This window comes from Pristiophorus japonicus, chromosome 26 (genome assembly GCF_044704955.1).
Source record: "Pristiophorus japonicus isolate sPriJap1 chromosome 26, sPriJap1.hap1, whole genome shotgun sequence".
Classification (NCBI taxonomy): domain Eukaryota; kingdom Metazoa; phylum Chordata; class Chondrichthyes; family Pristiophoridae; genus Pristiophorus; species Pristiophorus japonicus.
Genome location: NC_092002.1, coordinates 5,662,142 through 5,677,094, shown reverse-complemented (window position 1 = coordinate 5,677,094; position 14,953 = coordinate 5,662,142). Strand labels below are relative to the sequence as shown.

At 49.4% G+C, this 14,953-nt stretch overlaps 1 protein-coding gene across 5 annotated transcripts in view; it reads right to left on the bottom strand.

Moving 5' to 3' along the window:
* sipa1l3 (signal-induced proliferation-associated 1 like 3) overlaps positions 1 to 14,953 on the bottom strand; it is a 230,675-nt gene that overhangs the window by 97,178 nt on the left and 118,544 nt on the right. For all 5 annotated transcript variants that reach the window (XM_070867704.1, XM_070867703.1, XM_070867706.1 and 2 more), the window contains 5 exons: positions 13,305 to 13,435; positions 10,773 to 10,961; positions 9,792 to 9,966; positions 4,649 to 4,752; positions 414 to 571 (listed from right to left, as the gene is read on the bottom strand). In XM_070867704.1, the coding sequence (XP_070723805.1) occupies positions 414 to 571; positions 4,649 to 4,752; positions 9,792 to 9,966; positions 10,773 to 10,961; positions 13,305 to 13,435 (757 nt within the window). The remainder of the gene's footprint in view (positions 1 to 413; positions 572 to 4,648; positions 4,753 to 9,791; positions 9,967 to 10,772; positions 10,962 to 13,304; positions 13,436 to 14,953) is intronic.

Here is a 14,953-nt window from a genome sequence, read left to right as displayed (position 1 = left end):
GCATGGGCCAGCCCACACTGTGCGATATGTGTGCGCACTGGGTCCGTGCAGTAGAACAGGTCTCCAGTCGTCCTGATTAACCCTTGCCACTGGACCAAGACCTAGCTCTGTCAAGCCCGTGTGGTGGCTGGTGTGCAACGGCCACCCCACGTTAAAAAAAATCCACGCACAGGCATCTTCCACCCTTCCAGATTTAGTTCGGGATCCGAAATATTAGGTCCTTCATTGAAACACCTGTGAACTTTTTGACATCTGGGAGGCGTGCATCACGCGAAGCAAGTCATCCTCGATTCAAGGGACTGCCTATGATGACGATGAATGTTATCTGAATGACATTTTATTACATTACAACAGTGGCTACACTTCGAAAGTACTTCATTAGCTTTCTTCCCTACCTTGTATAAGCAACTCACCTGTAACACACGTTCTCAGTGCATGGATTATGGACCCGCACAATGACAAACACATGCTGGAAATGGGAGCGGACACTCTTTGGTGTGAACGGCAGCGCCCCCGGTTCCTGGAAAATGATGGTGACAATGTCGTTGCCAATGTGCCGTTTCCGGAGAAGCTGCGAACACACAAACACATCAACTCATCAATCTTCTGCCTGCTAAATGCTCACTCAGCTAAGATTTTGTACACAGCTCTCCATTCGAACTCAGTGTCAGAAACAAACCAGTCAAGTGCGAATTATAATATCACTGAGCTCAATATAGAATTTCAGGTATTTGCACCTTAGCTGTGCACACACACCAATATCCATTTTAGAAGTGCATGACAAATATTTATCAATGGAAAGAACTTTTTCCATGCATGTTTCAGCCATTTAATGCATCTCAAATCTCCTGCGGTTCGTTATTTCCTCACTAATATTGGCCCCTCCTGTCTTGAGGATATTGACTCAGTGTTCGCTCCGTAACCACATATTGTACCTTATCCATGTTATGTCTTGAATAAAGAGTCAGACTAGATACTGCAAGCTCAAAGTAAGGTGTGACCGTAGCCCTTTATTACAGACTTCAGAGTGCCTCTCCAGCCTGTGAGGCCTCCTTATGTACAGGGCTCCCAAGGGATTGTGGGCTCTCTTGGGACTCCAGGGAATAAGCCCTCTGATGGTTAGACATGGTATTTACAGGTTTACATACATAACAATCCAGGTGGTCATTATTCATCCGCGAGCCTTTACTGACTATCCAACCGTGCAGGACATCACAGCAGAGCCCAATAGCGCCCAAAGCCACTGGATAGCGATCAGAGGAGTGATCTCTGGCCAAGTTTGCTCCTCAATCCTCCAGGGGCTCAGAGACCTTCCCGACTGGTGCCCTGGTTTCGATTTTCGGACACAGCACGGGCCTTCCTGGTCTGCATGGCCAAGCTACTCGCTGGCTGAACTTCACAATCGGGGGAGTGCTGGCTTTATTCTATCGTGATATACACGATGCAGTATCAGTGGTGGGGAAAATGTTGGAATCAATTGTTAAGGATGAAATAGCAGCGCATTTGGAAAGCAGTGACAGGATCGGTCCAGGTCAGCATGGATTTATGAAGGGGAAATCATGCTTGACAAATCTTCTGGAATTTTGAGGATGTAACCAGTAGAGTGGACAAGGGAGAACCAGTGGATGTGGTGTATTTGGACTTTCAAAAGGCTTTTGACAAGGTCCCACACAAGAGATTGGTGTGCAAAATTAAAGCACGTGGTATTGGGGGTAATGTACTGACGTGGATAGAGAACTGGTTGGCAGACAGGAAGCAAAGAGTCGGGATAAACGGGTCCTTTTCAAAATGGCAGGCAGTGACTAGTGGAGTGCCACAGGGCTCAGTGCTGGGACCCCAGCTCTTTACAATATACATCAATGATTTGGATGAAGGAATTGAGTGTAAATTCTCCAAGTTTGCAGATGACACTAAACTGGGTGGCGGTGTGAGCTGTGAGCGGGACGCTAAGAGGCTGCAGGGTGACTTTGTTGGGGGGGGGGGTGTCCCGGAACCAGGGGTCACGATCTAAGGATAGGGGGTAAGCCATTTGAGACCGAGATGAGGGGAAACTTCTTCACCCAGAGAGTAGTGAACCTGTGGAGTTCTCTGTGCCACAGAAAGTTGTTGAGGCCAATTCACTAAATATATTCAAAAAGGAGTTAGATGTAGTCCTTACTACTAGGGGGATCGAGGGGTATGGCGAGGAAGCAGGAATGGGGTGCTGAAGTTGCATGTTCAGCCATGAGCTCATTGAATGGTGGTGCAGGCTCGAGAGGCCGAATGGCCTACTCCTGCACCTATTTTCTATGTTTCTATGAGACCTGGGTGTCATGGTTCATCAGTCATTGAAAGATGGCATACAGGTGCAGTAGACGGTAAATGGTATGTTGGCCTTCATAGCTAGGGGATTTGAGTACAGGAGCAGGGAGGTCTTACTGCAGTTGTACAGGGTCTTGGTGAGCCCTCACCTAGAATATTGCGTTCAATTTTGGTCTCCTAATCTAAGGAAGGACGTTCTTGCTATTGAGGTTCACCAGACTAATTACCGGGATGGCTGGACTGACACATGAGGAGCGACTGGGTCAACTGGGCCTTTAGACATTGGAGTTTAGAAGGATGAGGGGGGATCTCAGAAACATACAAGATTCTGACAGGACGGGACAAGACAGGTTAGATGCGGGTAGATTGTTCCCGATGTTGGGGAAGTCCAAACCAGGGAACACAGATTTAGGATAAGGGGTAGGCCATTTAGGACTGAGATGAGGAGAAACTTCTTCACTCGGAGAGTTGTTGATGCCAGTTCATTGGATATATTCAAGAGGGAGTTAGATATGGCCCTTACAGCTGAAGAGATCAAGGGGTATGGAGAGAAAGCAGGAAAGGGGCACTGAGGGAACGAACAGCCATGATCTTATCGAATGGTGGTGCAGGCTCGAAGGGCCGAATGGCCTACTCCTGCACCTATTTTCTATGTTTCTCCCAGACTTCCCCTTCGCAAATGAAGATTAGGGACAGCAGGTTAGAGGAAGAGGCATTATTCACAGGCTCAACTGTCAACAGTGCCTCCATTAACTTAATAAATAGCAACGGCATTTTCTTCCTGGCCATGGAACAAGAAAATGGCCCGTCAAAAAGTCAAGTCCTTCTCTGATCATGAAAACTACTCCACCACTGGCTTTGCGCCACCAATTTAATCTCTTAAAGTGAAGTTAAGAGTGATGGTCCTTTTCATTAATAATTTAATGGCTCAAACTCGGAACTTGCCACGTAAACAATCTCGGGAATAAGCCCACATCAACAATTAACACAGCACAGCTTAATTGGAAGTCAGTTGAAACCATGTCATCCGTACAAGATTCCCTTGACTTCTTCTGCTGTCTATTACTACTGTAAAGATACAAGGCAGGAAAGCAAGGTAAGTCCAAAGATTTTAGATAGTGCATATCAACAGCCCCAATCATCCAGTGCCCACACTCGATGGTAAACTATCACCTCTTGAATCTATCTGAATCTATTGCCAGCACTGATAGTATGGTCTGTTGGAAGCTCGGCAGCTCTTTTGTATTTCAGATCATAAGACGCATCATTAGTTTTCAGTGCACTCATTGGAACAAGTCTACAATTACTGCAGACTTGATCAACATAGTGCACTGGTTACTGAAGCAGTAAATTCACAATGAACCCTGCGGAGGTAAATGAGAACCATAATACTCAGATTGTGAATTGATTAAGCGGAGAACGTGACCAAGAATAATTCAGTTTTTTACCGCAGCCATTGTACATCACTCTGCACTTTTTGTACACATGGTAATCGGTGCAAGATAAAAGTGGAGTTGAGGTCGAAGATCAGCCATGAATTTATTGAATGGCGGAGCAGGCTCGAGGGGCCGAATGGCTGACTCCTGCTCTTAATTCTTCTGTTGTTACGTATACACCGTGCCCACTCCCCAAAACTCTGCATTTACGCTTTTCCTAAACTAGACACTCATCCGTAATGCACCCCATGGGTGAAAACCTAGCGGCTCACTGCCTAGGCTCACATGTGGAAAACAGATTGGGAGAGACTGGGCAACATTAGCAAATTACAACTTGTATTTATACAGCATCTTTACCGTAGTGAAACGTCCCAAGGCGCTGCACAGGAGTATTGAGCCAAAACATTTGACACCGAGCCACACGAGAAATTAGGGCAGGTGTAGGTTTTAAGGAGCGTCTTAAGAGGAGGAAAGAGAGGCAGAGGGGTTTAGGTAGGGAGTTCCAGAGCTTGGGGCCCAGGCAACAGCCACCAATGGCTGAGCGATTATAATCAGGGATGCTCAGGAGGGCAGAATGAGAGGAGTGCAGACATCTCGGGGGGTTGTGGGGCTGGAGGAGATTAGAGAGAAAGGGAGGGGCGAGGGCCTTGGAGGGATTTGGAAACAAGGATGAGAATTTTGAAAATTGAACCCCAATTAGCCCTGATATATTCCAAATTTAGCCACCAATTAGAGATGGGAGATCATCATTCCATCCATTTGGTCAAATTCAAATGCGGATGAAAAGTCACTGTTCGGATACACTTTCACCCAAGACCCCATGTTTTAAAGGCTTACTGGAAAGTCTAGTGAAGGACAGAGCAAAGGTCAGTTAATGTTAGAGCTGAGAAATCCCTGCAGACATTACCCACCTGCTGCCGATTGTTAGGGGTGTATGGAAGCATGGTGGACACGTGGAACATGATCTCGTAGTCCTGGTATGTTGTGTAGAGGGAGTGCGTACCAGTCGAGCCAGCTACAAACAGAACATTTTTTCAGCGTCAAATTTCACAATGTCAGCAGCAAACAATTACACCATCAGGACTAAAAACAGGGCATCCCAGAAACATACAGCACCTGTAAAAGTAAAGGTGGGTTAACTTTTTGGATGGAGCCTTGTAATGTATGCACCTGTGAGTATGCTCACAGGTTTGGACGCCGGAGGGACTGGAGTACATCATCACCCCCGGTAACCAAATTTTAATTTGATTTTATATGTTTTAAAGTTTAACTTGTTTTATTGTGCCTGGTTTTAGTGTCCCCTCCCTTTAAGCCAGGGGGCACTTGCATAATTTGTGGTTTTAGTGCCCCCCCCAAAAAAAAACCCACAAAGAAAACAAAAAAAAGGCACTTGAAGACTGTTTGGAGTGTCCCCCTTTAGTCAGGGGGCACTTGATTTAATTGATTTAATTGTTTTACAGCCAAAAAAAAATGTAGAGCTGTTGTGTTTAATTTGTCCATATTTGTCGGTTTTAGTGCCCCCCCACCCCTCACTTTTAGCCAGGGGGCACTTGTATAATTTGTGTTTCTGTGCCCTCAAAAAAAAACAAGGGGGCACTTGAAAAGCTTTAATTAAGGAGCAGTTGATTAAAGCATTACAACAAAATAGTTGTAGAGCTGTTGTGGGCGCAGCCTATTCACTTGGAGTTGTGACTGTGTGGAGGAAGGAGCTCCTGCAAGCCCGAGTCCCCAGGAGAGGAGGAAGGGGGCCGGCTGAATTCAACACTTCGAGGGAGAGGAGAACAGCTTCTACAGCGGTCAAGGAGTTGGAGAGAGGGGAAAAGGAAAAAAACTACAACAACCTGAAAAAACTCATCTGTGTGGAAGGAGGGAGAGCCATCTACAAGTGGGTGTATTGGTGCATGCTCCAAAAAGACTTTGTTTTATCGGTGGGTGGGGGTGGGGGGGGGGGGGCGCGGGGGGCAAGAGTAATAAGGTGGCCAGAATATTATGGGGGGGTGTCTTACCAACAACTCGACCCCATACACCATTAAAAGCACCCTTCCCCTATTGCCTGGGACAGCTGGAGTTGCCTGGGTAAAGACTCATTTTCCAATCAGTAACATCGTTAAAACCCAGTAGAGGACTGTGCCTGCGTAGTTCCAGCTATCCCGGACGAAGACATCTTCTCCCCCCTCCAGAATATACACTTTGTTTGCCATCCGGGGAGTGCACCCCTGCAAACACCCACCCAACGCTGTGAGGGTGACCTTGATCTCTCAGCCTCCTTTTTTCCACCTACCTCTCTGTCTCTCCCCTCTCTCTCCTCATTAGACCACTGAGCAGAGAGAAAAAGGCCCCTCCCCAATTGTTAAGCAGGGGAGAGATGTGCCTCATTAAGAGCTCCCTCTGCTCAAATAAAGGCCATTAAGATCTTTAGGCCCGAGACATTGGGGTGAGTGTAGCCCTTAAAGGGACCCTGTAATGGCGAGTCTATCTTCGCAGGTGGCAGGGCCAGCCAAGACGCATGCGCACGTGGTATCCACGACCACAGCGGCTCTTGCTGCCCTGCCACCCTTTGCATCAATCACGAAAAAACATTGGGGCAAGAGCTACACTCACCCCAATATGAACATAGAGGGAGTGCGTGAGTGCAATGGCTGGGGTAGTTGGCCCCTTGGCCATTGTCGCCGCCTCCAAAATGTCCTGGAAGGCTGTGTTCTTCCTGGGGTCGGTGCGGGCGGTGTCCCTGGCCCTTAGTAAGGGACTCACGGTGGGCGGGACCTTCCTGCCGGTGGAACTTGTCGAGGCCACCGCGCGGAGAGTGGTAATAGCAAACATCCGCCCTTTGTTACCGGTGAGCTTCTCCTCCCCCACCTACGTCAACTAAGATCAGGGATAAACTCCATACCGCTCGGCTTCAGGGGAGGCCAGTCTCGGTCATGTGTTCTCCTTCCACCTCCAGCTTTTCATCCAGCTGGCGTGGGAGGTGGTAACGGAAGGAGCGTTCAACGTGGTCCACGAGGGGACAGCCTACCGCGTCTTCTGGACGCCGAACGTGCCACGCCTGTAAGGAGGTGGGGCACGTTCGCAAGAACTGCCTCGCCTCCAAAGCCGCTAAAAACAGCCAAAGCAGGTGGTGCCGCCACCACTCCTCCCCCGTCACTGTCCACGAACCGGGAGCCATAGGTGCGCTGGCATCGTCGGGAGCCTTTGTCTTCACGGACTCCAGCGGGGGGGGGGGGGGGGGGGGGGGAGGGAAAGCGTCCGTGCGGAAGGAAGGCGCGGAAGAAAATGAAACACCTTGGGCCAGACAGCCCCATCACTATGCTCAGCCCCTTTTTATCACCGGTGAGTGCGGGGCATCCCGAGCCGGAGTCCAAGCCCTCAACCACACCCGCTTCTGCGGAGAGTTTGCCACCCGCAGTCGGGCGCGGGCAAGATGACCGGAAGGAGGAGGTCTCCCTGCCTCCGCTCCCCCTCCAGACAAAAAAAGGAGGCACCGCTCCAGGGAAACTGAGGATGAACAAGGTCCTAGTGGAGGAGTTGGTGCCCAGTGTGTGTCCCGCGTCCCCCACCAGTGCTCTCTGCAATGCGTGCTGGAGGCGGGGAGAGTCTGTCCCTCGGGAGGGCGAAACATCCAAGGCTGCTCAGCCTGAGCCTCCCGGGGACGGGAAAAAGACCTGCCTGTTGCGGGGGGCACGGGGCTGTAAATTGAATATATCGCCGCCGGGTCGAGCGTCCCAGGGACTGAGGCGGGCGAGGCCAATGAGGCCAAATCCGAGCCCGCCCAGTCAAAAATTAGCCTCCCGGGATCTGCTGAGCCTGGTGGAAAAAGAAGAATTTAATAAATTTCAGGAACCCCCACCCACTGGGCCGGAGGGTGGTGGCGGGCAGGGTGAGGAACCCCAATCTTTGCTCCCAATGTTGGAGCCGGGGAACTTAGAGGACCTGGAGCTGTTTTTCGGCCCGCTTTCTCAGTGTTCCCCGATGCCTGGGGCGGCGGAGGACCCTTGTCCGCTGCCGTTTCCCGACCCGGCATCCCAGGAAGAGCCCAGGGGGGACTCCTCTGCCGACGATCCCGGGGGTGGGATCGTGACTGAGGTAGGGCCGGATGGTGCAGCCGGGCCGTTTGCCGTACCCAGTGTGGTCGACGGGCCGGCCGCTGGTGGCGACCTCCCGGAGGAGGATAGGGACTCGGTGGTGGGCGCAGGAGAGGATTGAAAGTCCATCGCCAGTGAGGTGATGGATCTCCTAGTGTCCCCCGCTGAGTCCCCCCTCATTCCTGCCAAGGAACTCCGGGACTTTTTGGCGGAATGCCAGGGTCGCCACAAGAGAGCTCCATCTGGCCCTGGACAAATGGTCCGATCCGGCACTGCTCATCAGATCCGTCCGCGCGGCCGTCAAAACCAGGATCTTATCCAAACAAGAAAACCTGTGCCGACTCAAAACGTTCCTCGCTGGTTGCTGAGGGAGTGGAGGTCATCAAACGACTCCGCTCCCCCCACCACAGTAGTTTAAGTTAGAGGTTGCACTATGCTCTTATCATGAAGATAACCATAGCCAGCCTCAACATCAACGGCGGCAGAGAGGCACTCCGTAGATTTAACAATTTTTCGCTCTTACGGATGGGGAAATATGCGGTGTGCTTCCTGCAAGAAACGCACACCGTTCCGGGAGATGAGGCCATGTGGCTCCTGGAATGGCAAGGAGAGGTCCGCATGAGCCACCTCACCGCCACTTCTTGTGGGGTGGTTATCTTGCTGGCCCCACATTTTCAGCCGGAATCTTGGGGATCGAGGAGCCTGTGCCAGGCCGCTTGCTCCATGTCACGGTTCGCCTGGGGGACATGCCGCTCCTTTTAGTTGCACTTCAGTCCCACACTCCTGATCTTTGGGCACTCTGTGCGGAGGGGAGCGGGCAGGTCAGAGGGTCTCCTCGTAGGACGGCTCCTGGGCAGGGCTAAGGGGGCCATCAGCCGGTCCAGGGGCCATTCAGCCCGATTGCCTGCCTCTATTTCGCGGTTACATCTGAGCCAGGATGTCCCTGGAGATGGAGCACGCGGTGTCCAACGGTACGCTCGCGGCCTTCCGCGAGAGGTGGGCGACAGAGGGACTGGAGTGCATCATCACTCCCGGCAACCAACTTTTAATTTGATCCTTAATGTTTAAAGTTTAATTTGTCTATGTTTGTCGGTTTTAGTGACCCTCCCTTTTTTTAATCAGGGGGCACTTGTATAATGTGCTTTTTGATGCCCTTGAAGAAAAAACAAGGGGCACTTGAAAAGTTTTTGGAGTGTGACCCTCCCTTTAATCTTGTTTAATGTTCACAACTAAAATAGTTGTAGAGCTGTTGCATTGAGAGTAGCTTAGCCAGTCACATGATGTTGACAAGACTTAATAAAGCTCCAGTCAGTTGGATCTGGCTCATCCACAATGAGATATGCAATTGTGAGCCTAGTGGATGAACTGGTAATGTGTCGTGTGATGGTTTATTAACAAAGGTTTAACAAACTAACTCCAAATAGCAATGTGTTGCTGTGAATTCTTAAGCAAAGAACCCACAAAGCAAATACAGAGCCTTTCATCGGGACTCTGGAAGATGCGAGCCCCTTTCATATCCTCTTTGTTTCTGCAATGTCTTTTCACTGCGTGACAGAGATAATCTTTTCAGCGTTTAAAAAAAAAATCTAATATACCCATTAAATCGTGCGTGACAGTTGTGACACTTTAGTCTTCAATCTCCCCTGATGTCCTCCACTCCCTTCTATATTTTGGTCAGTACTATAAAAGGAGCTCGCTTAACTCCAGATGAGCCATGATCTTGTTGAATGGCGGAGCAGGCTCGAGGGGCTAGATGGCCTACTCCTGTTCCTAATTCTTATGTTCTCCCCGTTTCCAGTTTTGCCCAAGGGTCTAAGCCCCTGTCTCTTCACAGATCCCGAAAGGCCTGTGCACACTTAGCAGTTCAGTTCCGACCACTTGCAGTATTTTTTCCATCTACACATTACGAAATTGCACAGGTATCTGATTTCAGGAAACAAGTGTTTGTAACAATGTGAAAAAAAGCACCTACTTTTTGTGTCCAGTTGAGCTGCATATTTCAGAAAGCCTTTAAGAGGCACCTTTTCCCCAAGCTGATCCAGGAATTCCTCAAAAGCGGGGCCTGCTTCCTCATTGTTGTACATCTCCTCCTCAGAGCCCTGGCTGGCTGTGCAGTACAGAATGCCGACTTTATGTTTCCTGCTTAGCTGCAGAGACACCAAAGTACGACACTCACCATCAAATGAAAGACAGCTTCAGATTTGTTAAATAACGTGATGTTTGCACTCCCTCCTCCTCTCCACTGCGCCCTCCCCGCCCCCCCCCAAAGTAATGATCCTCTGATCGACACAACTCCCACCTCCAGAAGTCAAACTGGCATCCCACCACCTTATACTGCTGCTCCAATAACAACAGTGCCAGGAAATGCAACGAACCCCACCGTACGAAAGATGCCTTAAGCTGCAGGGAGGATGTTTCCCCCTGGCTGGGAAGTCCAGAGCCAGGGATCACAGTCTCAGAATAAGAGGCGGCCAGTTAGGACTGAGATGAGGAGAAATTTCTTCACTCAGAGGGTGGTGAATCTTTGGAATTCTCTGCCCCAGAGGGCTGTGATGGCTCAGTCGTTGAGTATATTCAAGTCGGAGATAGATAGATTTTTGAATATTAAAGGAATCAAGGGATTATGGGGATAGTGCAGGAAAGTGGAGTTGAGGTAGAAGATCAGCCATGATCTTATTGAATGGCGGAGCAGGGTCAAGGGACCGAATGGCCTGCTCCTAATTCTCGTGTTCTTACACTAGCTCCTTGATTTCAAACTTAGCGATGTGATTTGTAGGCACTTCATGAAGGTCTCGGTCAGTTACACATGCTGATGAGTTTTGAAGAGAGGATGGCTGATATCTGTCCATTGGAGACGCTCGCTCTGTGCAATCTCGGTGCTGCACTGAGCAAGTTTTGCAATGGGATTAATGCCTACACGAAGATATTAATACCCAAAAGATTTCAAACTCACCCCTTGTTCATCCAGTTTCAGCAGCTGTTCGGTCACTTTCGGGGTGCTGAACGCCAGCCGCAGACACGGGATGTTCAGCTCAGGTATGACGGATTCCAGTACCTCTTTCAGCGGGAGCCCTCGCACTGTACCGTGTTTTGATGTTGATGGAACTGCATCCTCCAGAATTGCTCCTCGTAGCGTAATGAGCTGCAAGATGCAATTTTCACATTTTCATGCCTTTCAGCCAAGATAAAGCATCGCTCCTCCGTAGCAGTGTTCGGCAATACTTAACTTTTACAGGGTTGCCTCGAACGACAAGGCCACCACCACAGACAACCCTGTGAAGTAAACAAAATGCAGCAACGCGGTCAAAGGCACCACAACTCCCCTTCTATGGTGGGTTTAACTGGGTTCCTGTAACCGCTGAACCGAAGCTCCCCTGCCCAGGCCAGCAACAACTTGTATTTACAGAGCATCCTCAAACATAGTAAAAACATCAATGGTGCTTATATAATATGCTTTGGCTATTAGTGGCTTGTAACAACTTTCGTACAACACCACGTTTTTGCAAGCTGAGAAGGCTTTACTGATGAATGCAGTTAGTTTCAAGTTGCCATTTAACCATTGTTGTTGAATCTGCCTACAGTCTATCTGCCTACTGCCCCAAAACACTCGCAGCTCAACACCATCCAGGAGAAAGCAGCCAGCTTGATTGGCACCCCATCCACCACCTTAAACACTCACTCCCTCCACCACCAGCGCACTGTGGCTGCAGTGTGTACCATCTACAAGATGCACTGCAGCAACTCGCTAGGGTTCTTCAGCAGCACCTCCCAAACCCGCGACCTCCACCACCTAGAAGGACAAGGGCAGCAGGTGCATAGTAACACCACCACCTCCAAGTCACACGCCATCCAGATTTCGACATATAATCACCATTCCTTCATTGTCGCGAGGACAAAATCCTGAAACTCCCTATCTAACAGCACTGTGGGAGTACCTTCACCACCCGACTGTAGCGGTTCAAGGCAGCTCACCACCACCTTTCAAGGGGCAATTAGGGATGGGCAATAAATGCTGGCTTTGTCAGCGACGCCCACATCCCTGCTGCCCTTGTCCTTCTAGGTGGTAGAGGTCATTTGGGAGGTGCTGTCGAAGAAGTCTTGGCAAGTTGCTGCAGTGCATCTTGTAGATGATACACACTGCAGCCACGGTGCGCCGGTGGTGGAGGGAGTGAATGTTGAAGGTGGTGGGTAGTGTGCCAATCAAGCGGGCTGCTTTGTCCTGAATGGTGTCGAGCGTGAGTGCTGTTGGAACTGCACTCATCCAGGCAAGTGGAGAGTATTCTATCACACTCCTGACTTGCGTCTTGTAGATGGCGAAAAGGCTTTCTATCTGCTCCAGATCGATGTCGAGTGCTTGTGTGGGTGATGGGCAAAGGCAAAGGACGGGATGCCTTCTATCACTGTTTAGCCTGCGACACTTACTGCCTAAACTCACGTATAAAGAGCTCAACTGGGTGAGGTACTACACAGATGTCAGCACCCATGGAACTATACCTCAAGACTCAGCATGTCCAGAAAAGTAGGAAGCTGGGGCAAATAAATAGAAACAGATGTAGCAAGTGTTAAGGGGTTAAACAAATACTGCATTTCTTCAGCATCAAAATGCATTGGCAAAACAGTCTTGTAATTCGTGTAATCTGGGATCGTTGAGCTGTATGGTTTCATCGTCATAGGCAGTCCCTCGCGTCGCGGATGACTTGCTTCCACATCAAAAAAAAAATGAAGGATCTGATATTCCAGATCCCGAACTACATCCTGAAGGGTGAAAGATGCCTGTGTGTGGATTTTATTTTAATGTGGGGTGACAGTTGCACACCAGCCACTACACGGGCTTGACACAGCCAGGTCTTGGTCCAGTGGCAAGGATTAACCAAGACGACTGGAGACCAGCTCTGCTGCACGGACCTAGTGCGCACACACACACACCGCAGTGTGGGCTGAGCCCGTGCTGCCCCTAGCCCCGTATTTACGCCTCCCCTGGGCCCCGATCACGCCCCTCCACAGTCTCTCGCTCTCCTTCGCCCCGACCTCGCTGCTCCTGCTGTATCTGCCCACGCTCCAATCACCGACCTGGACCTTGGTGATGTCACTCTTCACTGCCGTTGCTCTCCTGCTCCAGCACGTGCTGCACCGCCACGCTGCTCCTTCCACTCCCCGGCCTGCTCCGATGGTGCTCGCAGGCCGGCCTGCGAGCACCATCGGAGCAGGCCGGGGAGCGGAAGGAGCAGTGTGGAGGCCTAGCCCAGCAGTCTGTATGGTTTAATACCTATTTGGGAGTGTCTTTATCCACTAGACCATTGGGAGAGCTCTTAAGAATTGCAAGTTCTAATTTAAAGAACGGAGCACACCCACTTTTTTGTGCGAAGGAAACAAGCCCTGCATGAAATCACAACATAAGAATTCGCAACTGTGGTGAAAGCAGCAGCAGTGTTATCTTACTTAGACCATGCTGTGTAATTGGTATAAAAACATCACCAGCTCCCACCTCACTCGTCCTGAAGATTACTCGGTACAAATACTGAAGTCCGTGCTCTTTGCTCTCCTCCAGTTTTTCCCTCTTGATGCTCACTGCCACTGGGCCCAGTTTCTCGTCCACGCCAAAGTAGTTCCAGTGCTCTAGGAGTACAGCGTAAAATAGGATTCAGAGCTGAGAATTAAATGACTGGGGAAGACCGTGTTAGAACCTCGACCCTGTTTAATAAAGATGGAGCCTGCACAACTGAGAAAACAAATACTTCAATTGTGTGAGTGTGTGTTAGTGAGTGTGTGTGTGTGTTAGTGAGTGTGTGTGTGTGTGTTAGTGAGTGTGTGTGTGTGTGTTAGTGAGTGTGTGTGTGTGTGTTAGTGAGTGTGTGTGTGTGTGTTAGTGAGTGTGTGTGTGTGTTAGTGAGTGTGTGTGTGTGTGTTAGTGAGTGTGTGTGTGTGTGTTAGTGAGTGTGTGTGTGTGTGTGTTAGTGAGTGTGTGTGTGTGTTAGTGAGTGTGTGTGTGTGTGTTAGTGAGTGTGTGTGTGTGTTAGTGAGTGTGTGTGTGTGTTAGTGAGTGAGTGTTAGTGTGAGTGTGTGAGTGTGTGAGTGTGTGAGAGAGAGAAAGAAAATAAGCATGGTAGGCAATGGAACTTTGGGGATTCAAATGTGTGGATTGCAGGAAGACAGGAAAGAGGTAGCAGGACTTTGGATGCAGTTTCTCTTCACAAAGTTCAACACTGGGCTTAAGATTGTGGCAGTAAACGATTGCTAAATTATCTGCTTTTAAAAATCGGTTACTTGTGTGGATGCAGTTTTAACACGGCCATTCCAAATTTTAGAAACTCAATTACATCAAAACATCCACACCGTTACAGTCAGCCTATGCTGCCTTCAGAAAGCCATTGCTCCTCTCTTCTCATCATCAAAAATAGATACAGACAGCCCAGTCCCTAAACTCCACCAATATCACTCCTTAAATCCAGTTGCCAGGGGTTTTATAAAGGGGAGGTTTGCAGATGATTTGATGCCCAGTTCTCTTTCTATCCCAGTGGGAAACCACTTAGGCCTTTGCTTCGCTGAGATCAGGAGCTTGATATTTTAACCTAAACTACAGAACATCCTTCCTTTTGTGTCTGTAAGCATTCTAGTAATGACTCCACGAAGTGAGGTATTGTACTTGAACTATTGTGACCTTAGTCCATTTATTGCAGCTCCTGAGTGAGAGGACAGCATGGTGGGCTCCCTTTTATACCTGGTTACCTGTCATGTACAGGTGACCCCTAGGTCTCTACCAGTTGCACCCACTGGTGGTACAGGCATAGTGTATATAGTGTGAAGATACATCCAGTGGTCTTATGTAACTGTACATTGAGTGTACAGGGTATATACTTATGTTATGCAAACGCAACACTTCCTTTATGACGACTGGCAAACATCAGCTGCTACACACTGTAGCGTGCCGCCCTTCACATTGTGCCCTTAGAATAGCTCTTGCCAGTGACTGGGTAACACACACAGGGGCTACAATGCACACTATCGAATGCTTTGGTTGGAGAGGGAACTCGGTACAGCTCCATTGTATCTCAGTGTCGGAGGAAGTCCTGGGACTTGAACCCACGATTGTAGGGATTTAAAAGTACTGAAAAGAGAGAGAGAGAAATCTTTTAA